The sequence below is a fragment of the Ornithorhynchus anatinus genome, chromosome 2 (genome assembly GCF_004115215.2).
Source record: "Ornithorhynchus anatinus isolate Pmale09 chromosome 2, mOrnAna1.pri.v4, whole genome shotgun sequence".
NCBI lineage: Eukaryota > Metazoa > Chordata > Mammalia > Monotremata > Ornithorhynchidae > Ornithorhynchus > Ornithorhynchus anatinus.
The window spans coordinates 53,288,512-53,315,984 of NC_041729.1; the positions used below are offsets into that span (position 1 = coordinate 53,288,512).

Genomic DNA, 27,473 nt, shown 5'->3' on the forward strand with positions numbered 1-27,473 from the left:
TAAGAATGGATGAGAATTTGGAGAGGGGGTGGTAATCAGAAAAAAAAAAAGAAGTTTGGAAACTAGCAAGAAAAACAGTAATGGATTGCCTGGAAAAGAAAAGATATAGCCAAAATATTGGCATCCCCGAAAAAGGGTTGTATGTCTCAGGAACAAAATTTGGTCTGTCCTTGATTCCTGTTTACTCACTTCTATGGCCCCATTTTGATCTCCTTAGATTGCCGGGAGCCTCCTTGTGAAGGAAATAGGATGGTTTCCAGATGAGTACTGTAACAAAATGAAAAATGGCCTGGAATTTGAAGTTTCCATGAATTGGTTACTATTGATGTGTCAGTTTTTCAATTCCTGTTGAGAAATGTCAAGTTCCTCCCAAATACAAAAAACAAAATCCACATGACTTAGACTTCAGTTTTAGCTGTAGAAGCTGAAATTATGCCAAATTGTAGTCTGTTTTGTTTTCTTTTGGAGATCTGCCCTTCAGAATAACTCCTTGCATTTCAGTCCCCAAGGGAGGAGAAGGCAGCGAGGCAGGTGAACAGCCGTTGTGTTATTCCCCAGAACCAGCCATGGCACCACCAGTGTTACAAAGGCTCAGGAAAAGGAAGATAAATCCCAGGGAGGAATGGCAATTATTCAGTATGATTGAGGACATATTTTTTTTTTTCCATTTTGGAGGTTGCATTTACCCGGGGCCCTGGAGAGCAGCACAGAGAAGATGGCGGGCCAGCAGATTGAACTGTCCTTCATCTTGAACCTTCCCCAAATGCAGGGGCAGGGACCCCATCCCCAACTGCTAATAGCCAGTCTTTCTCTTTGCCTAGCTCCTCCTCTAGGCTGTAAACTCATCCTCTAGTCTATAATCCCATCCTCTACACTGTAAACATGTTGTGGGCAAGGCCTGTGTCTGTTATTTTGTTGTGTTGCTCCCTCCCAAGTGCTTAGTACAGTGTCCTGCACACAGTAAGGACCCAACAAATATGATTGATGGATTGACTCCGTGTGTGGGCATTCCCTTCTGTTGTTCTGCTCCAGGACCCTGAGCCTGCAATTTTTTTTAATGGTATTTTTAAACACTTACCATGTGCCAGACACTGTACTGAGCACTGGGGTAGGTACACTCTTCATAACAGAGACGCGGGAGACAGTTCCAGTGGGACAGATAATGACCTTAGAGACACACCAAGGCAGTTTCCCTGGAGGTTTCTCTGATGGCTTCCCCATTTTACAGATGAGGTAACTGAGGGACAGATTGTAAGCTCCTTATGGACAGGGAACGTGTCTGTTTATTGTTGGATTGTATTCTCCCAAGTGCTTAGTACAGTGCTCTGCACACAGTAAGCGCTCAATAAATACGATTGAATGAAAGTGAAGTGATTTGCCCGAAGTCAAACAGCAGAGAAGTGGTGGAGCCAGGATTAGAACCCACATCCTTCTGACTCCCAGACTCGTTCTCTATCCACTAATAATAATAATAATAATTGTGGTATTTGTTCAGCGCTTACTATGTGCAAAGCACTGTTCTAAGCGCTGGGGGATACAAGGTGATCAGGTTGTCTCACGTGGGGCTCACAGTTTTTTTAATCCCCATTTGACAGATGAGGTAAGATAAATTAAGTGACTTGCCCAAGGTCACACAGCTGACTAGCGGCGGAGCCGGGATTAGAACCCGTGACCTCTGACTCCCAAGCCCGCGCTCTTTCCACTGAGCCACGCTGCTTCTCCAGTAGGCCAAGCTGCTTCTCATCAGTAGGACTTAGTTTATAAATCGTGATAAATCATGCATGCAGGAGTAGGAATAATTTGGAGTAGAAACATGTCTGGATGAAATTAACTGAATAAGTAATCGACTGTACAGTTGACTGTCCGCCTGTAGATAAGCAGTGAGGACAGGACTAAGATTGGGAGTTGGGCTGAACCGGCTTGGTGTGAATTCATCGGGGGAGGCTTTCCGGAGGTGAGATTTTAGGAGGGCTTTGAAGTTGTAAGGCTGTGGCTTGGTGTTTGCAGAGAGGAGTGGGAGGGCCAGGACAACAACAGGAGCCAGCGGAAGGAAGGTGGAAAGTTGAAGAGGGGTCAGGGCAAGCGAAAAGGAAGTGTGGCACCTTTTCTTTTAATGCTATTCGTTAAGCTCTTACTAGGTGCCAGGCACCCGTACTAAGCACTAGATTAGATAAAAACAATCAGATTGGACCGACGCTGTCCCACAAGGGGCTCACAGTCTTAATCCCCATTTTTCAGATGAGGTAGCTGAGGCACAGAGGAAGTGAAGTGACTCGGCCAAGGTCACATGGCAGGCGAGTGTTAGAGCCGGAATTAGAACCCAGGTCCTTCTGACTCCCAGGCCCGTTCTCTATCCACTAGGCCATGCGATTTCTCACCTTTTGAAGTCCTAGCTGCTCAGTACACAGCAAAGGAGCCTGGGCTTCTTCCCGGCTGGAAACGGAGGCTTTCTTTCTGGGACATTCTAGTGCATTAGATTGTTTTACGGGGGACTTGAACTGAGCCCAGCTCCTTTGAAATTGAGGCTGGAGCATTCATCAGATCCACTGTGTCCTGTTCGCTAACTATTGGACAGCTCCATCTTCCAGGTTGTATAAGAAAGGAAACCAAATGTGCCTTGCTTTTGAATTTCATGCACAATTAGGTAGATGTCAGTTTCCAAAAAAAAAAATCACACAATTGAGATGATGAAGGAGCAATAAGACTGATAAGTTTGGAAAGAATAGATGGGTTATTCTCTTCAGCATGATGGTCTTGCATGTATCATTGCAAAACGATGGCAAATCTAATGAATTTTTCATCAGCGGTGGAACTTATTTGAGGGACAGTTATTATGTGATGCAAATTGCATGGTTTTTGAATTCATGATACTTTCCCAAATCTAGCAAAAGTGCTTTCGCAAACATTTATGGAAAAGAGTTGTAGCAGTTTTTTGTTGTTTCTTTTTTTAATCAAGAGTCTTCATTTGTAAAGGCTCAGTCTCTAGAAGGATTAAAGTATCCAAACCAATATTGTCTTGGCTTTCACCTCACTCTGCACACATCACAATCAAATTATTCTGGTGAGTGAAATCTTGCATGAAAATTCACAGTGTACCTTGTGAAGGGAGGCAGATTGTTGAAAGGGAAATAACAATAGTACAATTATGCAAAACGATCAGAGTGTTTACAGATTCTCCAGGTGGCTGGCCCACCATTTTGCGCATTGACTTCGATTTTTGCAAAGCTATTGCCCTTATTGGAATCAATTTGGGAAGGCATGACTTTGCAAGATCAATCTGTCTTTAGATAACAATGGCACCAGAATCTACCCGGAGAGGAAGCTGGATCCTCTACTGTAACATTGAACAGCTGATCTCTTGTCCTCAAAAAAAGTTAATACCACTCCCAGAGTACCAGATTTCTACCTGTGGAATAATTTAGTACGATGCAAGCTGAGGTGAAAGCCAAGACAATATTTGTATGGATTCTTTAATCCTTCTAGAGTTTTACAAATGTAGACTCTTGATGAAACAACAACAAAAAACCTGCTTCAACTCTTTCCATAAATATTTATGAAAGCACTTTTGGTAGATTTTTACCTGTGACCAGCCGTGATTTAGCTTTTCCCCAGCAAACTCTGATGGCTAGAAATCTTACCTTTGCAGGCCATAACTTTGAGAAGCAGCATGGCCTAGTAGAAAGTGCATGGGCCTGGGACTCAGAGGACCTGGATTCTAATCCTGACTCCAGCACTTGTCTACTCTGAGACCTTGGACAAGTCACTTAACTTCTCTGTGCAACAGTTACTTTTAGTAAGACTGTGAGTCCCATATCATGTTGGTATTTGTTAAGCGCTTACTATGTGCCTAGCACTGTTCTAAGTGCTGGGCTAGATACAGGGTAATCAGGCTGTCCCACGTGAGGCTCACAGTCTTAATCCCCATTTTACAGATAAGGGAACTGAGGCACGGAGAAGTAAAGTGATTTGCCCACAGTCACACAGCTGCCAAGTGGCAGAGTTGGGATTCGAACCCATGACCTCTGACTCCCAAGCCCGGGCTCTTTCCACTGAGCCACGCTGCCATATGGAGCAGGGCCTGTGCCCCACCTGATTAGCTTTTATCTACCCCAAGATTAGGACAGCACCAGCTCTGCGGCTCGCCTGCTGGGTAACCTAGGGCAAGTCACTTTACCTCTCAGTTTCCTCGTCTGTAAAATGGAGGATAAAATACGCGTTCTTCCTCCCATTTAGGCTGCGAGATCCTTTGTGGATTGGGACCTATTCCATTATCTTATATTTATTACCTTATCTTTATTCAATCCCAGCATTTGGCACAGTGCATGGTATATAGTAAATATTTACTAAGAATGTAACGAGTAACAATGAAGCTGAGATTTGGAGAACTTTTATGTGGAGGCAATTATACTATAGATTTATTTTACCTCCTTATAAAATGGAGCGAAGGGTTTAGGCTTTTCCTTCCTCATAAAGGCCCAGTAAAATTGAATTTGTTAATTTTTATAATGAGCACAGACCTCTCCGGAGGGCATAAATGGTAGAAAAGAAAACTAAGTTTGTGTTGATCAAAACAGCGATTCTTGCATATTTACTAATTCAAAGAGCCACACGGAACAATTGACATTATTATGCAAAACCTTGGCCGTAGCTAGGTAATTAGCATGCACAAGAGGTCTAGCTGTGCCTTTCAGTATATTTTTGCTTCTTACCTCATGTTGCTTTTTTCAAATGCATAAGAAGACAGCTTGCACACCTGAATGAAACAGAGCAATAGAGCCCAACCAAAGTATTTGTCTAAGCTAACCAAAGTAAAGTGAACACAAGATGCAAAATAGCAACATTTTACGAGGAAAGATACAGGATAGAAATATCTGGTTCCTATATTTTGATCCATCCAGTTAGGCCAGGCAAATTGTCTTGTCTTATGCCGTGGAGTCATTTCCAACCCGTAACGACACCAGGGACGCATCTCTGCCAGTACGCTCTATTCTCCATCTGCGATCGTTCTGGTAGTGTATCCACAGAGTTTTCTTGGTAAAAGTACAGGAGTAATTTACCATTGCTGCCTTCTGTACAGTAAACTCGAGTCTCCACCCTCGATGCTCTCCCATGCCGCCGATGCCCACCACGGGTGAGTTTTGACTTGTAGCAGATTGCCTTCCTCTCGCTAGCCACTGCCCAAGCTAGGAATGGAATGGGTAGACATCTGCTTGACTCTCCCTCCTATAACCAAGACTGGTAGAGTACTAGAAACTCTCCGGATGTGACCCTGAGAGGGGGCAGGTAAATGGACTAGGGGATTTTATCTTGTTCATAACAATGGTATTTGTTAACCACTTACTAGAGTGCCAAGCCTTGTTCTAAGTGCTAAGGTAGAGAGAGTATGGTACGACGGAGTCGGTAGATGTAATCTCTGCCCACGAGAAGCTTACATTTTATAGGAGAGCTAAGTTTGATACCTTGACAATCCAATACATCATTTCAAAATGCACTAGATGCACAGATGAAGAAGTTATGCTCTGTCCTTCCGCCATTATATGAAATTTGGTTATTAAGAAATCTCGCCTATATTGTAAAGAAAGCAAATTAATATGTAAACATGATTGGAGACTCTGATAGAGAGAGGAGTTGGCTTAGCGGAAACAGCCTGGGTCAGGGAGTCCAAGGACCTGGGTTCTAGGCTGATACTCATTTCGGACAGAGAACGTGCCTGCTAATTCTGTTGTGCTGTACTCTCCCAAGCACTTGGTACAGTGTTCTGCACCTAGTATGCTCTCAATCAATACCACTGATCAATTGATTCTAATCCCAGCTCTGCCTCTTGCCTGCTCTGTGACCTTGAGCAAGTCACTTACCTTCTCTGTGCCTCGGTTTCCATAAATGTAAATTGGGGATTCGGGAGCTGTTCTTCTTCTTACTAAGACTGTGAGCCCCTTGCGGGACAGCGACTGTGTCCAACCTGATTAACTTGCCTCTATCCCAGCGCTTAGAACGGTGTTTGACCTAGAGTAAGCACTTAACAAATGCCATAAAAAAGAGACGTAAAGAAGGAGTTGGCCTGCTACAAAGTACTTTGAAAACAAGAAAAAGACTATTATTCAATCTAAATTGGACACTTGCTTCTGCAAGTTTGAAAAACCACCACACAGCTAACAGAATAAGCTTCTTACTTTCACAGCCACCTACAAAGTCTAATAATGTTTAGAAATGCTATGACTTGAATTACTTTAACAGGCTTTAGCGATGCTTGATATAATGGTATATATAGCACATAGAGGAATTCCATATTTTCCTAGAGGTTTTGGGAACAGGATCCAATTTAGCACGCTTTTGTCCACGGGAAAATGCAGCTCATGTTAGAGCCATTCCTGTTACAGCCACACTTTCAAGGATCACATAAAGGCGTAATGGTGAAATATGCCTGTGTGTATAAGCTCTCCTTCATACTCAAAGAATAATACATCGGACAGGTGAAGTATCCAGCAGTATGTAGAAGAAAGCATTCTTCCTTCTCCTGTCAGATAATATACAGAACCCAGGAGACTAGTTTAGTGTTAGACTCTATCGGTCGGATATTTTCGAGAGGACGTTTTGCAGTTAGAGTCTTCAAATACTGATTTAGAATCAAACGAACAGTCCACCTGTCTCGCTTTATTTACCACCTGCACACCAATCTGGAGCATGGTTCCTTCTCAGTCTGGTCTGTGTTCAGCAGCTGAGCTGCCTTGACCAATCCATTAAGGGGGCTAGAAATCCCCTCTCCCTTATTGTCAGGGTGGCTCCATGCCATAGTCTGAAGCCCAGATCCTTTCACAAAGCCATCCGCATCACACGCAGTTATATCAGCCTGCTTCTCCTCATTTAGATTTGAACCATGCAGACTGGTGTGGCATCTGTTTGGAAGCTGAGGGAACAGACAGTTGAAACTGCAAATTGATTGTTGGTAACTGTGGTATTTGTTGGGTGCTTACTAGATGCCAAGCACTGTACTGAGCGCTGGGGTAGATACAAGATCATCAGGTCCCGCATGGGGTTCACAGTCTAAGGAGGAGGGAGAACAGCTACTGAATCCCCATTTGCACATGAGGGAACTGAGGCACAGAGAAATAGTAATTGTGGTAATTGTGACCCTTACTATGCATCAGACACTGTACTCAGTGCTGGGAGGGGGAGTACAAGCGAATCGAGTTGGGCACAATCCCTGTCCCGTATCGGGCTCACAGTGTTAATCCCCATTTTACAGATGAGGTAACTGAGGCACAGAGAAAGTCAAGTGATTTACTCGAGGTCACACAGCAGAACTGATTTGGACCCAACTCCTCTGTCTCCCAGTCCTGAGCTTTATCCAGTAGTCCACACTGCTTTTCACCCTGGCAATCTGTTCATGGCCACAAATGGCAGCATCATGATGTCAAGACATCTCAGTTTGGGTCTCTCTTAGGATGTCTTGGCCAAGGTCTGACTGGTGCTTTGAAGCATGCTGGAGGCAGGTTACAAACAGAATGCTGGATATGCTGCATATGCTGGAAGGGGGTGTTGAGCACGAGAAACGTTTATCTGGGAGCTGAGGAAGGTTGGGAGCCAGTTTGGTCAGTGACCTGTGATTAGTACACCTTATCCTCTGCAGTGTTGACCCATGAACATTCAAACAGGGTAGAGGAAGTGATTATATCTGTAATTCATTTATTCATTCATTTATATTAAGATCTGTGTCCCCCTCTAGACTGTAAATTTGTTGTGGACAAAGAATGTTAATGATGGTATTTGTTAAGCACTTACTATGTGCCAGGCACTGTATTAAGAGCTGGGATGGATACAAGCAAATTGAGTTGGACACAGTCCCACATGAGGCTCAGTCTCAATCCCCATTTATAGATAAGGTAACTGTGGCCTAGAGAAGTGAAGTGACTTGCCCAAGTACACACAGCAGACAAGCGGCAGAGCCGTAATTAAATGTGTGTGTTATATTGTTATATCGAACTCTCCCAAGCGCTTAGTACAGTGCTCTGCACATATTATAGTAAGCACTCAGTAGATAAAACTGACTGGCTGGCTGCTGGATCATGCATGTGCTAGTGAAAGTTCATTTATATGATTACTTTTTTCCCTGCTGTTTTTTCCCAAGGCCCCACAGCTGGCAAGTGGCGGAGCCGGGATTAGAACCCATGATCTCCGACTCCCAAGCCTGTGCTCTTTCCATTAAGCCGTGCTGCTTCAATAATGTACAGCTGGTAGACACAGTTCCTGCCCACAAGGAGATTTATGGTCTAGAGGGGGAGATAGGCATTAAAATAAATTACATCGCCAACACCTTCACTTTTCCCTCCCACATACCTCTGAAAATGGACACCCTTTCCTAACAGCAGGAGACACATCAGGAGGATTTCTGGGTGCTAAAAATGGGAAGACTAAACACCCTAAAAGCAGCCTGGCTTTGCAGTTCCTCGGGGATCTTCCCAATTTAGATAGGAAACAGGAGAATTCAGGCTATAGGTGAACTCTTTGGATGAGGGTGCTGAAACAAGTGAGCTCGTCAGGGTCCTGACTCATGATGGGTTTGACCTTTCTGACTCTTCAAAGAGTTTTTGGATCCCAGCAAGTATTGATCTTATGGCCATTTTCTGGCATGAGGCTTTGTGAACAAACGGATTCCAGTTATGGTAGGAAATTAATGGCTGCATTAATCACACAGGATTGCAAACCAGCAAATGGGTTTAAAAGAAACTGCCAACTCTTCAGAGCTGTTGATGGAGCTAAAATAGCAACAAACATCTTATGGCAGAGTTTCTTTCTGAGTATGAAACTTTTATTAATAGACAATATCAGTTGGACATATGATAGCGAGTGAGGAGTGATCTATCTGCCTCTTGGGAAAAGAAGCCCTCAAAGATTTTTGGAATCGTTGCGGTTCAAACGATGACGGCTTAACTGTATTGACGAAACCAACGCCAAAGTTTCAATCGATGAGAAGGTTGTGTGAATGAGAAGCATCCCAATTCAGGCCAGTGTAGGAAAGGACGAATGCTCTCTCCTTGCATATTAAAAATATGATCCTAGAAAAAAGTCTGTCTGGTTCTCAATCAATCAATGGTTCTCATTAGCACTTACTGTGTGTAGAGTACTGTACTAAGCACTTTGGAGAATACAATACAACAGAATTGAAGAATGCATTCCCTGCCCTCAGTGAGCTTACAGTCTAGAAGGGGAGAGACCAGACATTAATATAAATATCACAGATATGTACATAAGTGCTATGGGGCTGAGGGCGGGGTGAATATCAAGCTCGTTGTGGGCAAGGAATGTGTCTATTGTTGCTTTGTACTCTCCCAAGCATTTAGTACAGTGCTTTGCACACGGTAAGCGCTCAATAAATTCGACTGAGTGAATGAATGAATGAAGTGCTCAAATGGTCCGATCCAAGTGCACAGATGATGCAGAAGAGAGAAGGGGTCCGGGAAAAGACGGCTTAATTGGAGAAGGCCTCTTGGAGACTATAATAATAATAATTATTATTATTATGACGTTTGTTAAGCTCTATGTGCCAGGTACTGTACTAAGCACTGGGATGGATGCAAGCAAATCAGGTCGGACATAGTCCCTGTCCAATGTGGGGCTCACAGTCTCAATCTCCATTTTACAGATGAGGGAACTGAGGCCCAGTGAAGTGACTTGCCCAAGATCACACAGCAGACAAGTGGCAGAGACGGGATTAGAACTCATGACCTTCTGACTCCCAGGCCTACATCATGCTACTTCCCATGGGACCGTAATAAAACCTTATTAAGATGTGACCTTAATAAGGTTATCGTGATTATTGATGATGAAATCAAACACCTACCCAGTTGCAAGGTGGATATAGCCTGGCCCCAACCACTAATGGGCTGGGGGACTAAACTTGCTCATTGGTTGAAAGTAAACGCCGTTGATTTCCTACCTGCAGCTCTGCTATCGACACAATAGTTTGGCTAGTGGATAGTGCATGGGACTGGAAGTCCAAAGGATCTGTTTTGTTTTTTTAAATAATATTTGTTAAGCATTTACTATGTGCCAAACACTATACTAAGGCCTGGGGTAGATACAAGGTTGTCAGTTTGGACAGAGTCCCTGTCCCACAGTCTTAATCCCCATTTTACAGTTGAGATAACTGAAGCAAAAAGAAGTTAAGTGACTCGCTCAAGGTCACAGAACAGACAAGGGGAGGAACTAGGGTTAGAACCCAGGTCCTTCTGACTCCCAGGCCTGTGCTCTAGCCACTAGTCTATGCTGCTTCTCATCTCAGTACTAAACACATACTGTTATGTAACAGACATATTCCCTGCCCACAATGAGCTAACAGTCTAGAGGGGGAGACGGACATTGATAAAAAATAAATATAATTGCAGATATGTACAAAAATGCTGTGGTGCTGAGATGGGGGATGAATAAAGGGAGCAAGTCAAGGTAATGCAGAAGGTAATGGAAGCCTTTCACAGTGGTTATTTTGAGCTGCCATTAGGCTCATTGATGTTGGTTGTAAAGTATTTTGAGATGGTTTTGGACTACTGAAGAGAATGCATGGGATTGAAGCCGCATGATTTAGTAGAAAGGACGTGTTCCTCATAGTCACATAACCTGGGTTCTAATCCCACAATTTGTCTGCAGTGTGACCTTGGGCAAATCTCTTAACTTATTTGTGCCTCAGTTCCCTCATCTGCTAAATGGGGATTCAGTACCTGTTCTCCCTCCTACTTATACTGAGAGCCCCACGTGGGACCTGATCATCTTGTATCTGCTCCAGTGCTTAGTACAGTGCCTGGCACATAGTAAGCAAATAACAAATACCACAGTTACTATTATTACCATTGATAGGAGGCTGTTCTTCTTTCTGTGTCCAGGAAAGAGATGCCCTAGCTCATGCCTGACTTTTTATCTTTGTCAGTTTTTGTCCTGTTGGAAGTCAAAACCTTCCTGAATTAGAATTTTTGAATCATGTATTTCTGGTTTCTCAGATCATTAACTCCTCTAGGGCAGGGACTTTGTATAATGGATTCCTCAAAATTGCCCTATGCCTAATAAAGTGTTGACAGAGAGGCTGAGTGAATATCTATGATGATGATAATAGTGCGGGAAGCGTCCCGGTTTCGTACCATTTTCCATCTCCTCTAACCCCTGACTGTTTCTGCTACTTCTAGACTGTAAGCTTCTTGTGGACAGGGAATGTGTCTACCAACTTTGTTGTATTCTCCCAAAGACTTAGTATAAGCTCTGCACACAGTAAGTGCTTAACAAAAACCACAATTATTATTATCATTATTATTATTTTGCAGAGCCAGGATTAGAACCCAGGTCTTCTGACTCCCAGGGCTTGTGCTCTTTCCTCTAAACTACAGGGTTATTCCGTGTGCAGCTCCTTGTCCAAAATGAGGGAAGGCTGGGAATGGCCACCAGGGTGATAAATGATTTGGGGGTCAATTGACAACCTTTGAAGATTATTCCCCAACTCAGCCTTCCCCTAATAGTTTGATTAACTCAGCCCATCCTCTTGGGGATCCCATTCAGTAATTGCACTGTGCAGCTAGACAAAGCTATTGTTAATTGTGCTCATTACCACCTCCTCACTATTTAATCATCTTTTGGTTTAAGTATTTTAAAGCCTTCTCTCCCTGGGGCTCTTGCAGGGCTCAGCTAGGCTGTTAGCCTAGAACCCAGAGAGGGTGATAATTTTATCCCAAGAAGAAGTTAAAAAAATAAGGACTATCAACTCACTATCTTGCTTTCAGCCAAATCCTGGCGGACATTCATCTCTGACTTGGGATTCATTCTGCATTTCTGAGAAGTGATGATTTTAACATGTACATTGATAGATTTCAGTAAGTGTCTTCTCCAAACCAGAAGAAGCCTCAGGATCTGACCCTTGGCTCACTTAGAGATATTTTATCATAAATACGAAACCTCCATCCTGAGGATGAAAATGGAGGGGAAAAAATGAGTGCATATTCGAAGTGTGATACCAAATTCTCATCATTTCAACTTTTTAACAAAATAACTTTTCCCATTCCAAGGAAGAAAAAGCTTTCATTCGATCGATACTCAGCGACTTCAGTGAACCACTCCTTATTTATTGGTCCACTGTTACTCTCATTGAGGTTAATTCTGAGAGTTTAGGGCTTGTACCCAAATGGAATTGGCCCTTTTTTGAAATGTTGAGTGAGGAAATCCATTAGCGATTGGCTTGCTGTGCTTTCCAAATCCTGCCTGATGCAATAAGAGTAGGGCACTCGGTCTGTAATTTAATTACCTGACACTTATCTCTTTTTATGAACTGTAGCATTCTCCCCCAATTCCAAGTCCACCAAAGATCTCACTATTTTCATTTTATTCATCAGAAACAGCTGCCAGTAACTTAAGTGAAAGAACCGCCCTTGGGGTTAATGACAACTCTGCCTTATCGTCATTTGCAGTCTGATAAGTATTTATTGATATTCCTTAGAAAAAGAAAATGCATCCTCGCCTATTGGTTCAGCATCGCAATTTTAACTGGTTTTGGCCTGTGGAGGGATTGAAAGTTGCAGCATATAATTCAAGCAGGATTCAAGCTGACTTCAGCATCCTAGAACTGCTATTTCAGAGGTTCAATCAGTAGACATTCCATTGATCTTCGAAATATACCTGAACTTCTGCTGGATCCTCCATTATAAGAGGCAGTGGGAGGCAGGGTGGTCTAGTGGACTGAGCCCGGGACTTGGAATCAGGCGACTTGGGTTCTGTTCTCGGCTCCACTGCTTTGCTGCTGTGTGACCTTCGGCAAGTTACTTAACTTTCCTACCCCTCAATTTCCTCATCTGTAAATTGAGGATAAAATACCTATTTCTCCCATCCTCTTAGACTGTGAACCTTGCTGGGGTAGGATAGGGACTTTGTCCAATCTGATTACTTGTACCTCCACCCCAGGATTTAGCAAAGTACTTGGCACAGAGTAAGAGATTAATAAATACTAGTATTATTTTTGTACATTTATTGAAAAGAAGCATAGCCTAGTGGCAAGAGCTCAGGCCTGGGAGTCAGAGGACCTGGGTTCTAATCCCAGCTCCGCCACGTGCCTACTGTGTGATCTTAGGCGGTTCCCTTAACTTCTCTGTGCCTCAGTTACCTCCTCTGTAAAATAGGGGTTCTGAATACCTGTTTTCCTTTCTACTTAGACTGTGAGTCCTGTGTGAGAAAGGGACTGTGTCTGACCTGATTATCTTGTATCTTCCCCAGTGCTTAGAATAGTGCTTGATGCAAAACAAATACCACTATCATTATTATTCAATTCAATCATATTTATTGAGCATTTACCGGTTGCAAGTGCTTGGGAGAGTACAGTACAACAATAAACAGACATATTCTCTGTCCACAATGAGCTCACAGTCTACTATAGTTAATGATAATAATAACAGTACCATGCCTAATCCCCCTTGACGCTGTTTAGTGCCATTGTTCTTGTCTGTCCGTCTCCCCCGATTAGACTGTAAGCCCGTCAAACGGCAGGGACTGTCTCTATCTGTTGCCGACTTGTTCATCCCAAGCGCTTAGTACAGTGCTCTGCACATAGTAAGCGCTCAATAAATACTATTGAATGAATGAATGAATGAACATCAGGAGAGGCAGTGATTTTAGTGAAGCGGTGTGGCTCAGTGAAAAGAGCCTGGGCTTGGGAGTCAGAGGTCATGGGTTTGAATCCCGGCTCTGCCATTTGTCAGCTGTGTGACTGTGGGCAAGTCACTTAACTTCTCTGTGCCTCAGTTACCTCATCTGTAAAATGGGGATTAAGACTGTGAGCCTCTTGTGGGACAACCTAATTACCCTGTATACCCCCACGCTTAGAACAGTGCTCTGCACATAGTAAGTGCTTAATAAATACCAACATTATTATTATTATTTTACTCTTTCTTTTTTAACCATAACAGGTTGTCTCCACTCTCTCTCTTTCTAGTTTTAAATCCCAGTTCTCTGGCCATAGTGTTCCCCTCATATTTCCTCCTAAACCCGTGTAATGTGGGGAAGGAATTTCTGATTCTGAGATGAGACAACGCTAAGGAGAGGAGAATCACAGCCTGTGGAACTGGGTGGCGGATGGAGGAAGGGGGCTTGAGAATGGGCGAAGTCCCAGAGGGAGGGAGGGGAGATTGGTAGTGAGATGGCTGATTTGGGGGAAAAAAACACCGCTACCTCCCTCTCTCCGAGTCACCCAAATCCAAGAAAGATGGTATCCCCACCCCAGCTTCCCCAGCTACTAACTAGAGGGGTGGACTCACTGCTGGTGTACTAAACTCTGCATGAAGTAAGTGGGGAGGAACAAACACAACGACCTAAATATGAGACTGTTCTTGCATTTACATCTGTGGTAATGTGGCCCTGAATGGAAAGCTTCCTGCTATCATTTCTTCGGTTACAAATGGTGATCGCCAACTGAGTTAACGGACTCTAATCAGCCATTAGCATCTTAATTAAATTCTTCTCAGCTGAAATTCTAAAAAATCCTAATTGTAACAGAGCTCAGATTCCAGCAGTTCAATTCTTTTTTTCTCATAATAACCACCCAGATGATAACCTAGAAACCTAGACTAGCAGAGTTAGTATCCTGTCATGACAACGGTTCAGATGAAAGTGGGTTTTTACTTCAATTAACAGTTGCTCTGTTTGGTAATAATGATTGTGGTATTTGTTAAGTGCTTACTATGTGTCAAACACTCTTCTAACCACTGGGGTAGATACCAGTTAATCAGGTAGGACGCAGTCCCTGTCCCATGTGGGGCTCACAGTCTCCATTCCCATTTTAGAGATGAGATACCCGAGACACAGAGAAGTGAAGTGACTTGCCCAAGGCCACACAGCAGACAAGTGGTGGAGCCGGGATTAGAACCCATGACCTTCTGCCTCTCAGGCCTGTGCTCTATTCACTGTGTCATGCTGCTTCGTTTCTCCTAAGAGCAGGAGTTCATTCTTTGTAGATTCAGAAACTGTGACTGTGGTGTGTTTCCACAAGAGCCACAATCATTTTATTTATTTTTTTGGTATTTGTTAAGCGCTTACTATGTGCCAAACACTGTTCTAAGCACTGGGTAGATACAAGGTAATCGGGTTGTCCCATGTGGGGCTCTCAGTTTTAATCCCCATTTTCTAGATGAGGTCACTGAGGCGCAGAGAAGTTAAGAGATTTACCCAAAGTCACATAGCTGGTAAGTGGCAGAATCGGGATTAGAATCCACAACCTGTGACTCCCAAGCCACTCCTTCCAATGAGCCATGCTGCTTCTCTCCCAGGATTTTTGCAAAATTCAACAGGAATAATGCGACACTGGCCACAAGCGAGGTCTCTATGGTCTTCTTCCGGTCAATCAATCAATCATATTTACAGGGCACTTAATCTGTGCAGAGTACTGTATTAAGCACTTGGGAGAGTACAGTATAGCAGTAAAACAAAGTTGGTAGATGCATTCCCTGCCCACAATGATCTTAGAGTCTAGGGGGAGACAGACATTAGTATAAATGAATACATTACTGATATGTACATAAGTGCTTTGGGGCTGAGAGAGGAGTGAATAAAAGGTACAACTTCAAGTTTAAGGGTGGCGCAGAAGAGAGCGGTTGGAGATGAAATGAGGGCTTAGTCAGGGAAGGCCTCTTGAAGGAGATGCATCTTCAATAAGGCTTTGAAGGTGAGGAGTGTAATTGTCAGATATGAAGAGGGAGGGCATTTCAGGCCAGAGGAGGAAGTGGGTGAGAGGTCGGCAGTAAGATAGATGAGATGGAAGTACAGTGAGTAGATTGGCATTAGAGAAGTGAAGTGTGTGGGTTGGGTTCTAGTAGGAGACCAGTGAGGTAAGGTGGTAGGGGGCAAGGTGATTGAGTGCTTTAAAGCTAATGGTAAGAAGTTTCTGTTTCACGTGGAGGTGGATGGGCAACCACTGGAGACTATGGAGGAGTGGGAAAACATGGACTAAACATTTCTGTAGATAAATGATCCGGGCAGCAGAGTGAAGTATGAACTGGAGTGGGGAGAGACAGGAGGCTGGGAGGACGGCTAGGAGACTGATAAGGTAATCAGGGCAGGATAAGATAAGTGCATAGATTATTCTGGTAGCCGTTTGCATGGAGAGATTTTAGTGATGTTGTGAAGGTTGAACTGACAGGATTTGGTGACACACTGAAAATATGAATTAAATGAGCAAGATGAGTCGAGGATAACACCAAGGTTATGGGCTTGTGAGACAGGAAGGATGATGGTGTTGTCTACAATGATAGGAAAATCAGGGGAGGATGGGGTTTAGGAGGGAAGATGAGTTCTGTTTTGGATATGTTAAATTTGAGGTGTCAGTGGGACATCTAAATAGAGGTTACTTGAAGGCAGGTGGGAATGTGAGTCTGCAGAGAGGGAGAAAGAGATCAGGGCTGGAGATGTAGATTTGAAAATAATGGGCATAGAGATGGTAGTTGAAGTCATGGGGGAAAATAAGCAGCATGGCTTAGAGGAAAAAGCCCGGGCTTGGGAGTCGGAGGTCATGGGTTCGAATTCCCGCTCTGTCACTTGGCAGCTGTGTGACTGTGGGCAAGTCACTTCACTTCTCTGGGCCTCAGTTCCCTCATCTGTAAAATGGGGATTAACACTGTGAGCCTCATGTGGGAGAACCTGATTACCCTGTATCTACCCCAGCGCCTAGAACAGTGCTCTGCACATAGTAAGCGCTTAACAAATACCAACATTATTAAAATAAGCATCCCTCTATAGCATCACTGAAAAGCTAGATCTGGTGAACGTCATGTTTCCTCTGATTGTTTCGGATAGTTTATTTCTCCTGGAAATTCTATTGACAACCAGAGAATGAGCTAAATATGGTAACTTTTCATGTTTGTTTCTGGGTTTGATGAAATATCATTAGACCCTTGAAAAATCATTCAATATTTGGTCATTCTCAATTATGAATTAAATCATTTTAAGTCATTTAAGGGTTTAAGCATAGCATCAACTTTCTGAGGATCTGTTTACAATTCCACTGATTTCATTGACAAAAGCACTGAAAATGTTCAGGCAAGAAAGCAAAATTTCCCACATTTTTGTGAACATGATAAGTGGAGATGGGCATAATTTGATTTTGTCCTTTAAGCCATTCATCTGGGCATATATTGATGCCACAAGGGAAATTTGCTCTTAAAATTAGAACCAGAGGAATTCCTACTTAATTGGCTTGGCTTCAAACTCAGTTCTAACTGCTAGCAAGGTTCTCCAAAAGGGCATTTGATTATTTGCTGGGTGTTAATTACAGGGGGAAAAGAAAATGTATAGCTACCTAAGCCTGAACTGGATTACTCTTAGGTCATTTAAGAATGTCAAGAATGGGGAATTTAACAAAGGCTCTAATGGCCAATTAGAATCAATGAGCCCGTTGTTGGGTAGGGATTGTCTCTATCTGTTGCCGAATTGTACTTTCCAAGCGCTTAGTACAGTGCTCTGTGCACAGTAAGCACTCAATAAATACGATTGAATGAATCAGTCAATTCAACTGGCAATCACTTTGATTGATAAGAGATAATGGGAGAAGGGCGGGAGCTGTTCCCTCTTTGCAGTGATGCTAGCTACAAGAATGACCCCATATTTGAGCAGAGCAACTATGAGCTCTGTTTCTCAGAGGGGAGAAGTTCTGCTCCCCCGATCAGTCAGTGATGGCTCCAGTTTCAGCCCCAGAACCTGATGTACAGTGACCCTTCTTCTCCCCAGCCTGGGAGGGAGCAAGTGATCCGTTGTAGCAACTGCATCTGGGGTGAGTGAACAACCCACTAGTTTCTCCTTCTCCCCAGGCACCATTCACAAGCTTTTGTGGGTTATCCATTTCCCCAACTTAAGTAAGATGCTCCTGTCAGCTCTCCTCACCTCATTTTTCCAAACTTGAACCTATCCAGCTCAAGGTGGGAAGAGGAGAAAATTATGTCCTCTCCACCTTCTCTCTTCTTGTTCATTTCTTTCCTTCTCCCATCCCCAATCTTTCTCCCTTCTCCCTTTCTCCTTCTTTCCCTTTTCTTCTTAGCCCTTCTCTTCTCCCTCTTTTCTTTCCCTCCTCTCTTCCCTTCTGTTTCCAGAATATTTCACCTGAATGATGGAGATTTCTTATCCCAATCCTCTTCTTTGCTTTGCTAAGCTCTTAACTTCTCGACAATTCAACCAGCAGTGCCTTGGAAAGCCCAGTCTGGAAACCAAAAATCTCCTGGATGAGGAAACAAAAACATTTCCGGCTCCTGTCGTGCTTGACAGCAAATGAAGACTGGTTTCATGAAGACATTAGGCTGATGAGAAACATTTTGGCATTTGCTTATATGAAATAGTAGAACTGTGTGATGTTATTTACTGGGGTTCCAAATCAATCAGAAATTGGCAGTGTTTAAAATCTATATGACAGCACTATTTAAATTGCATGATTTCTGCTGTTCTGTACAAGCCTGCCATCATCTTGTTTCCTCATTCTATTTATGGAAGAAATCTTGAGTCATGGAAGCGGTGCTCCTAGAAGATGCTGCTTATGCTAAAATGTGGAACTAAATCATTTCAAGATTCTTTCTTGACGATTTATTGAGTATCCTTGTGTGGCAGGGAATGGATCTACCTGCTGTGTTATACTGTACTCTCCCTAGTGCTTAGTACACCACTCTGCACTCAGTAAATACCATTGGCTTATTGATTGATTGATTGAAATCCTACAGTTGACTGCCTTGACAGGTTGAAAGGAGACTAGCACCTCTCTCATATTTTCATCCCCTCCATCTTTCATCCCCAGTGACTCCCATCGTCTTCAGCCTGTGAATAAGATGGTATTATCTAGAGTGAAATGAAGTCTCAGCTTCACACACGTGAAGTACTTAAGAAGAAAAGCTGATTTTTCCGCATTATCAATCAATGGGACTTAAAGCAAGCTTACTGACAGAAGGGCATTGAAATAAGTCCTTGGGAGAGGGGGTACATCTTAAAAGAATAAAATTTAGAAAGCATATGACTGAATTATCAACAGAAATAGATAGGCAGTGTTCAGCTGGGGGTCTAGCGGACATCCTGTGGGTTATGTATTTGTTGCACGTGAGATCAGACCCTGCAGCTGCCAGAATCAACTCATAGATTATAAATTCCTGATTCATTTTTTCTTTCCTGGTAAAGTTCACAAGGCATCAGCATAGTGCCATGGTGGTCTCCCATCAGACCATTATAGTCTCTGGAGAATTTTTTCTCAGCATGGCATTGTGGATAGAGCACAGACCTGGGAAACAGACGGTCATGGGTTCTTATCCGGGCAATGCCACCTGTCTGCTGTGTGACCTTAGGCAAGTCACTTCACTTCTCTGTGCCTCAGTTACCTCATCTGTAAAATGGGGATTGAGACTGTGAGCCCCACAGGGGTCAGGGACTGTGTCCAACCCAATTTGCTTGTATCCACCCCAGCGCTTAGTATAGTGCTGGCACATAGTAAACACTTAGCAAGTACTATTATTATCATTATTATCTCACGATGGACCACTTTTCCAGCACCTGCTCTTTGTCTCCTGAAGCTTCATCTTTTGCCAGTGGAGGAGCTTAAGAGCTGACAGGCAGCTGGTCCTTTCCATCGACCTTATTACCATCACTCAACCTTCCAGACAGGACTAACGCGTCCACGTCAACATCTAGAAGGGGCTTTGCCTCTTGTTACAAGTGAATCTTCCATCCTAAAAATGAGCAACGGTCAGAAGCAGTCTTGATGGCCTTAAGTGTTGACTGTGATACTTGGAAATGTCAGGAGGGACCAAGTTTCCACAGCATTCCTTGATGTTTAGTTGTTTAACATTCCCTGATGAATCAATTCTCCTCCCTTCCTGTCTTGGCAGTGACAGATCTCTCCTAACCCCTGTCAAATGAGAGGATGGAGTGTATTTAGCTCTACAGATCTCAACTCCCACTGGTTTTCAGTGGGTATTTTGGTTGATGTCCCTGGAAGTGGAGAAGCAGCATGGCCTACTGGAGAGAGCAGGAGGACTTGGATCCTAATCTTGGCTCTCCCACTCATCTGTTGTGTGACCCTGGGCAAGTCACTTAACTCCTCTGGGCCTCTGTTACCTCATCCATAAAATGGGAATCAATACTGTGAGCCCTATGTGGGACAGGGACTGTGTCCAACATGATTATCTTATTTCTACCCCAGGGTTTAGTATAGTGCCTGGAACATAGTAAGTGCTTAACATAATACCACTTAGAAAAACTAAAAGCTCTTTTCCACATATTTCTGAAGCATCCCTGTCTGAACCCCAAAGCAGAGAGGAGAATGAGAGGGAAAGGGCATTGTACGGTTAACATTTTTGGGTTTCTACTCTGTGCGGAGTGCTGTGCTAGAATCTTGTAGAAGGCATGATTTCTACCCTTAAGAAGCTTAGAATCTAAGGGGTTACAGAGAGGGAAAGAGAGAGGGAAAGACAGGCATAATATTAGGGTAAAAGGAAGAGGACTGGTTTTGTATTGGTTTCTGTTGTTACCCTCTCTTCTCCTCCATTTACTACCTCTCCAGCACTTTTGTATCACCTCAGCTCTTGAGTACTCAAAACCCTCCATTTGTCAGGTCTGTGCCCCCTGAACCCACCCTCGATGGCGTTAATTTATCTCTAGACTGTAAGTTCATTGTGGGCATGGAACATGTCTCTTATATTGCTATGTCATACTCTCCCAAGCGCTTAGTACAGTGCTCTGCACAAAGTAAGTGCTCAATAAATGCTACTGACTGACGATATACATATTCTTTAAATTCACTTTCTTCCCCTTTCCTGTAATTTATTTTGGTGTCTGTCATCCTAGATTGTAGATTGAATGTTTCTCGAGGGCTGGGACTATGTCTACTAAATCTGTTGTACTCCCTCAAGTAGTTAATGCTGATCTCTGCACAGAGTAAGCACTCAATAAATAAGATTGATTGAAGGTGTATCCTTGAGGCCCAGTGGACTGCCAAACTACCAACTCCCTTCACTGGCACATGTGCTTGTCTCTTCAGATTTTTCTCAGGCTTCCAACTTGGGAGTAGGTTTGCTCCTTTGATGGTTTTCACACTGGACCATCTTCCCAGGTGGTCACACCATCTGCTTGCAATCCAGAAATAGATATCAAATTGTAATGTCCCTGTCTCACTGCCAGTGATCTCTATTGATAGCAATTTAATTATTATCACTTGAACTCCTCGCTCCAGTTCACATCTACTATATTAAGGATCAGATAGGGTATGTTTCCTCGAACAGTCTTAGGGCCAAATGTTCTTCTTAGCCTTTCAGGGGCTTGATGAAAAGTGCTGAGGTAAAATTTCAATTTTTTCAGTTTCCTTCAGAAATAGGGATATTGGCCCTGAGCACATAAGAGCTGAAGTGTGCTCACTTATTCTGGGCTGGTGACTCCTCCCCAGGAAGCCCTCTGAGCTGCTTGGTAGCTTCATTTGTATTGTTTAGTGTGACCTGGAAAGAACTTGTTAGATCACTAGCTCGGAACAATCTGATGATTGGATAACGGAAAACAGATTTGTCAAATCATCAGAAAGGAGAGGAGTGAGCAGTCAACAAGGTCAAAGTTGGCTTTGGGAGATGATAATTTCAGCCCCTCAAATTTCCACAGTAACTTTCTTCTGAAATGCTTGGAGCCACTTTAACTCCTGTCCCTTAATTTTCTGGCTGTTGGATAGACAGGAGGTGCTGTTATTGATCTGACTTCTCAGGAATGTGCCTACCAACTCAGCTATATTTACTCTCCCAAGCGCTTAGTACAGTGCTCTGCGCACAATAAATGCACTTGATTGGTTGATTGATTCTCTGTCTAAACAAAGTTCTTGGAGGAAGTTCAGCAGTTTTGGAAGGGGCATCATTTTCCTGGCCTTTAAGAAGCTACTCAGAACCCTGTAGAGGTAACTCACTGCATTCATTCAGTTGTATTTTCTGAGTGTTTATAGTGAACAAAGCACTGTACTGAGCACTTTATTAGAAGTGAACCCAGTTCACTCAGGATCATCACGTACAATCAAGAAATAACTCAGTCACTGAGAGAGAATTTGGTTCCAGGTTGCCCACTTATGGTGGTGGAAACAAAAACAGAGAGTCTGTATGGCTCGCTCAAGGTCATACAGCAAGTGAGCTGCATATCAGTCTCCTGCCTCAAATCCTGGTACCCTTCCCACCAGATTCAATGTGGGACATTGAGGAATCTTAGGCTAGAGAAAGAAATGTAGAAGTTAACCATGAGGTGAGAAGCAGAAGTCCGAAGGGACAAGAGGAACCAGTAACCTGATGGAGCTGTGTGGACCATTGACGATACGTTAGAGTTGGCCCCGGGTCCCACTTGATTACTTACCTGCCTGCCTTACTCAATCCTCATAAATGATTCCGAGAGACTTTGCTCTTGACATTATCAGTAATTTCTCCCATTGACAGGAAGACAGAGGATTGGGAACAGAAATCCATGGAAAACCCAAACCTCGAGGTAGTAGCGAGTAGCCCCAACTCACTGGCCAACTGCCTCTACCTGTTGAGTCACTCATGTGACGGGGATATGGAAGAGAGTTTTCCCGGTCCCATAGCACATATGGCATATGCCCCCTCACTCAGCCTTTCAGGCTGGCAGAGGGCATTTTCCAGTTTGTTTGGTTTTTTTAATGGCATTTATTAAGTGCTTACTATGTACCAGCACTATACTAAGTGGTGGGGTAGATACAAGCTAATCAGGTTGGATGCCGCCCATGTCCCAGGTTGGGCTCATTGTCTTTATCCCCATTTTACAGATGAGGTAACAGAGGCACAGAGAAGTTAACTTACTTGACCAAGGTCATACAGCAGAAATATGGCAGAGCCGGGATTAGAACCCAGGTCCTCTGACTCCCAGGCCTGTGCTCTTTCCACTAGGCCCTGCTGCTCCTTAATTCTCCTCTCCAGTTGTCCTGGTTCCAGGACCATCAGCCTGAGTTAAATGACCACAGAGCTCAGGCTCAGGAGTCAGAAGAACCTGGGTTCTTATCCCAGCTCTTCCGTTTGTCTGTTGTGTGACCTTGGACAAATCACTTCACTTCCCTGGGCCTCAGTTACTTCATCTGTAAAGTTGGGATTAAAACTGTAAACCCTGTGTGGGACAGGGACTATGTCCAACCTGATTATCTTGTATCTAGCCCAGTGCTTAGAACAGTTCCTGGCACATAAGTAAGCACTTAACAAATGCCATTAAAAAAAAGTAAATAGAATGACCATAAGACCATAAGAAATCTCATTAGCCTGAGCAGGTGGGCATGTGTCCGCATGTGAGATGACATTTGGCATGCTGTTGGCCAGCAAAGAGAGCCATGTGGAAAAATCTGAAGGCACATATGTGTCTAAGGATTGTTTCCATGTGCCCAGCTCAGCTACATTCTAGTTAGACCACACCCCCACCCAGGAAAGGAGGTCTGATTAAATTTAGGAATATTTCTCCCAGTGGAGAAATTGGATCCAAAGATTATTCGGGTTTCTGGAATTTTCAAACCTCCTTTGAGCAGAGGCGAGATTTCTCTTGTTCTGAGGAGGTCACGTCAATGCAAACAAGTCTATCCCCGGTGCTTACATTTCAGATTCAGAGTTTCGCTTGAGGTGGATATTGTAAATACAATCTGACCTCCAGTGCCAAATCATTGTAGGTAGGAGATAGAGGAGGAACGAAAATAGGGAGAGCTGGAGGAGAGACAGTCTGGTCTTTAAATGAGTAGTGCCAATAACCTGTCAAATAAAATTAAGGTTGAAAACCAGAAACCTTGTATTTCACTTGGCTGGGATTCCAAACCATCATTTACCAGAAATACAATTGATTCTACTTTGACAGGAATAAATGAGTCCTAGGCAGTGAAAGTCCCCAAAGTTTCTAGGGTTAAGAAGTGTTCACCTGAATCTTCAACTTAAAACCAGATATTTATTTGGATGCATATCCTAGGTTTTCTCATCTCTTTCACCCCCTCCTGGTTTTACCTCAGCCTACTTTCCCTTTCTCCTCTCTTCTTTCCCTCTCTTCCTCTTTCACTCTTCCCACAAGACCCTCCCACTCTGAGTGCTAACTGAGAGAAGCACTGTAGCCTCTTGGCACAAGCATGGGCCCAGCAATCAGAAGGCTTGGGTTCTCATATCTCCTCCATCACTTAATAATGGTGGTATTTATTAAGTGTTTAACATGGATCAAGCACTCTACTAAGCACCAGGGTAACACAGGATAGTTCAGTTAGACACAGACCCTGTTCCACCTGGGGGTCACAATCTAAGTGTATGACCTTGGGCATGACATTTAACTTTTGTGGTCCTAGGTTTTCTCATGTGGGGATTAAATTCCTGTTCAACCTCCCATTAATAGTAATGATTATGGTACTTGTTAAGTGCTTACTTTGTGCCAGTCACTAAGCACTGGAGTAGATACAGACCAATCAGGTTGGACACTCTGTCCGTCCTACATGGGGCTCCCACTTTTAAACCCCATTTTTGCATATGAGGGAACTGAGGCCCAGAGAAGTGAAGTGACTTGCCCCAGGTCACACAGAAGACATATGGCAGAACCAGAATTCGAAACTAGGTCCTTTTGACATCCAGGCCCGTGTTCTAGCCACTAAGCCATGCTGCTTCTCCGCTTTAGATCGGAAGCCCTATGTGGGATAGGGACTGTATCTGACCTGATAACCTGGTATGTCCCCCAGCTCTTGATATTAAATACTTAATGAATACCTCTATTATTATTAATTATAGTAATTGTGGTATTCATTAAATGCTTACTATGTGCCAAGCATTCATTCATTCATTCAATAGTATTTATGGAGCGCTTACTATGTGCAGAGCACTATACTAAGCGCTTGGAATGTACAAATCGTCTACAGATAGAGACAGTCCCTGCCCATTGATGCCATTAATCGGGGGTACCGTACTGAGCACTGGGAGGTGTGTGTTGATGCGGGGGGAGATAACCAGCAAATTGGGTTGGACACAGTTCCTGTCCCATGTGGGACTCACAGTCTCAATCCCCATTTTACAGATGAGGTACCTGAGGAACAGAAGAGTGAAGTGACTTGCCCAAGGTCACACAGCAGTCAAGTGGCAGAGCCGGGATCAGGACCCATGACCTTCTGACTCCCAGGCTCATGCTCTAACAGCTAGACCGTGCTGCTCCCCTAATTAGTAGTAGCAAAGTGTTCGGGAGAGTTTGCAGTGACTCAATATTAAAAATAACTTGCTCTCCAGGACATAGCTCTGCCCCCCAATTTACACAATCCCCAACTGGGACCTGAAGACATTAGCAAGGACCGAGCATGTGTCTGTTTCTGTCCTTACCCTGCAGGTGGGAAAGTGGGAGAACAAGTCCTTGAGCCTGAGGCATTCTGTGTGGCCACGGTTCAGCTCCTTCGTGGACAGTGACCCAGACGATAACCACCTGAGCATCGTCACGCTGGAGGAGGCACCGTTCGTCATCGTGGAGGACATGGACCCCCTGACGGAGACGTGTGTCAGAAACACGGTCCCCTGTCGCAAATTCGTCAGAATCAAGTAAGGGCAGACTTTCTCCTTGGGTTATTATCAGAAATCACTCTCTCCCCTTCTCCTATTTAGAGCGTTCATCCTCTGAAAAGATTTTATAGACCTTTCACCCCATTCTTCCCCATTAAGCTGTTCTTTGTCTTTCTCCTCTTTCCCCCCCCTTATGTATGGAACATAACATTTTCTGATAAGGCTGAAGGTGGCATACAATTCATCATTTGACAGTTTCCAGGTTAATTGGCTTCCCATGAATGTTAACTCTGTAGAATTTCAACCTTTATAAATTGGGAATAGAAAGGTAGATGTTTATCTTGAGAATTTTGAGGGTTTGAGGAAAAGTGCTCTAGTTCAACAAAGTCTTCAAGATCTGTACAGGGTTTTTTGTGGGGGACCTAAACTTCATTAACTGGCTGAATTAGATTTCAAATCATAAGTCTTGGAAAGGTGAGGAGTCATTTTATACAGACTATTTGATCTCTGATCATAGGACAATATAAATTTGATTTTATGAGGGCGATTGGATACAGTGTCGATCTGCGTTGAAAATCAACAGCTGGGAAGGTTTGAGAGCCCATTTGGGAGAAAGTACCAAAATTTAATGCCCTCTCAGGATCGCACGTGGGGAGTTTCCAGTACTCTACCCATCTTGGCTATGGGAGTCAAGCAGAGGCATACCCATTCCATTGCTAGCTTGGTCAGTGGCTAGTGAGTGGAAGGCAATCTGCTACAAATCAAAACTCACCTGTGCTGGACAGCAGCGGCATGGGAGAAAGTTGAGGACAGACACTCAAGTTGACTGCATGGAAGAAGGCAATGCTAAACCACTTCCTTTTTTTTAACCAAGAAAACTCTATGAATGATTGCAGAAGGAGGTGGGGCATTCCAGGAGAGATGTGTCCATGGTGTCACTATGGGTCGGAAGTGACTTGACAGCATAAGACAAGACCAGCATTTGAGGTTGAAAACATGAAAATCCCTAGACCTTTTTCCAAATTTAAGGTCTTTGTCCACAGCCTTGGTTAGATGAGAACAGCTTGTGGTGTTCTTACTGTAAACTAGATCTTTATTCTGGAAACCGAAAAGAATTAGATGGGTTTAAATTCAAGTTTCAGTCCTCAACTTCTTGACTGTGAACCTGTTTCTCCACTTGGTCACTTCAAAGGTTTTAATGAATTTAAGCAAAGTGATAATCAAAGATGGTGACTTATCTGGGGGAGTTGAAAATAATTAAGATCCTTTTTCCAAAACGTTAAGGAGTAAGTCAAATGCATCTCCTATCAGAAGTTTCAGAAGTATCACGTGTGGCACAACGTGATTTCTTTTCTGATATGCTTCTTCAGAGAAAAGAGAAATGGGTTTACTAGCCAGAATCCCGTGTCTCTTACCGATGGTAAAGAGCAGGAAGCCTGAACTCAACTCCTCCTTCCCAGAAGCACAGTGTGCTCTACTCTCCCTGCTCCAATAGGAAGGCAGCGAGTTCAAGCACACCTGTTTTATGTGGGCATTCAGGAGACATGTCGGGGAGGAATTGTGAATAGAGAGAGCTGAGTCCCACCTTTTACCCATCTGTGAGACAGTCCTAAGGCCGGAATCAATCAATCAATATGAGTAGGGAATGTGTCAGTTAATTCTACTGCATCGTACTCTCCCAGGTGCTTAATACAATGCTCAGTACATAGAAAGCAACCAGTAAATGAGATAGATAAACTGATTTCTATTTATTGAGTGCTTACTACGTGCAGAGCACTGTAGTACACTGCAGCAGAATCAGTAGACATGTTCCCTGCCCATAACAAGCTTATAGTCCAGAGGAGGAGGACATATCTACATAATAATAATGATCAGTGTGGTATTGGTTAAGCATTTACTATGTGCTGGGCACATAGTAAGCACTGGGGTAGATACAAGGTCTCACATGGGGCTCACATTCAAAGTAGGAGG

The 27,473-nt window shown here is 43.5% G+C and overlaps 1 protein-coding gene and 1 non-coding gene across 3 annotated transcripts in view; one reads left to right on the forward strand and one right to left on the reverse strand.

Annotated features, from left to right (window-relative positions):
- The window catches only part of GRIN2A (glutamate ionotropic receptor NMDA type subunit 2A), a 325,890-nt gene that overhangs the window by 219,169 nt on the left and 79,248 nt on the right, over positions 1–27,473 (forward strand). For both annotated transcript variants that reach the window (XM_029058261.2, XM_039911125.1), the window contains one exon: positions 25,336–25,541. In XM_029058261.2, coding sequence (XP_028914094.1) covers positions 25,336–25,541 — 206 coding nt within the window. The remainder of the gene's footprint in view (positions 1–25,335; positions 25,542–27,473) is intronic.
- On the reverse strand, positions 5,142–5,279 carry LOC114809526. Its single transcript, XR_003757305.1, has one exon. It is a non-coding gene; the product is annotated as a small nucleolar RNA SNORA7 (small nucleolar RNA).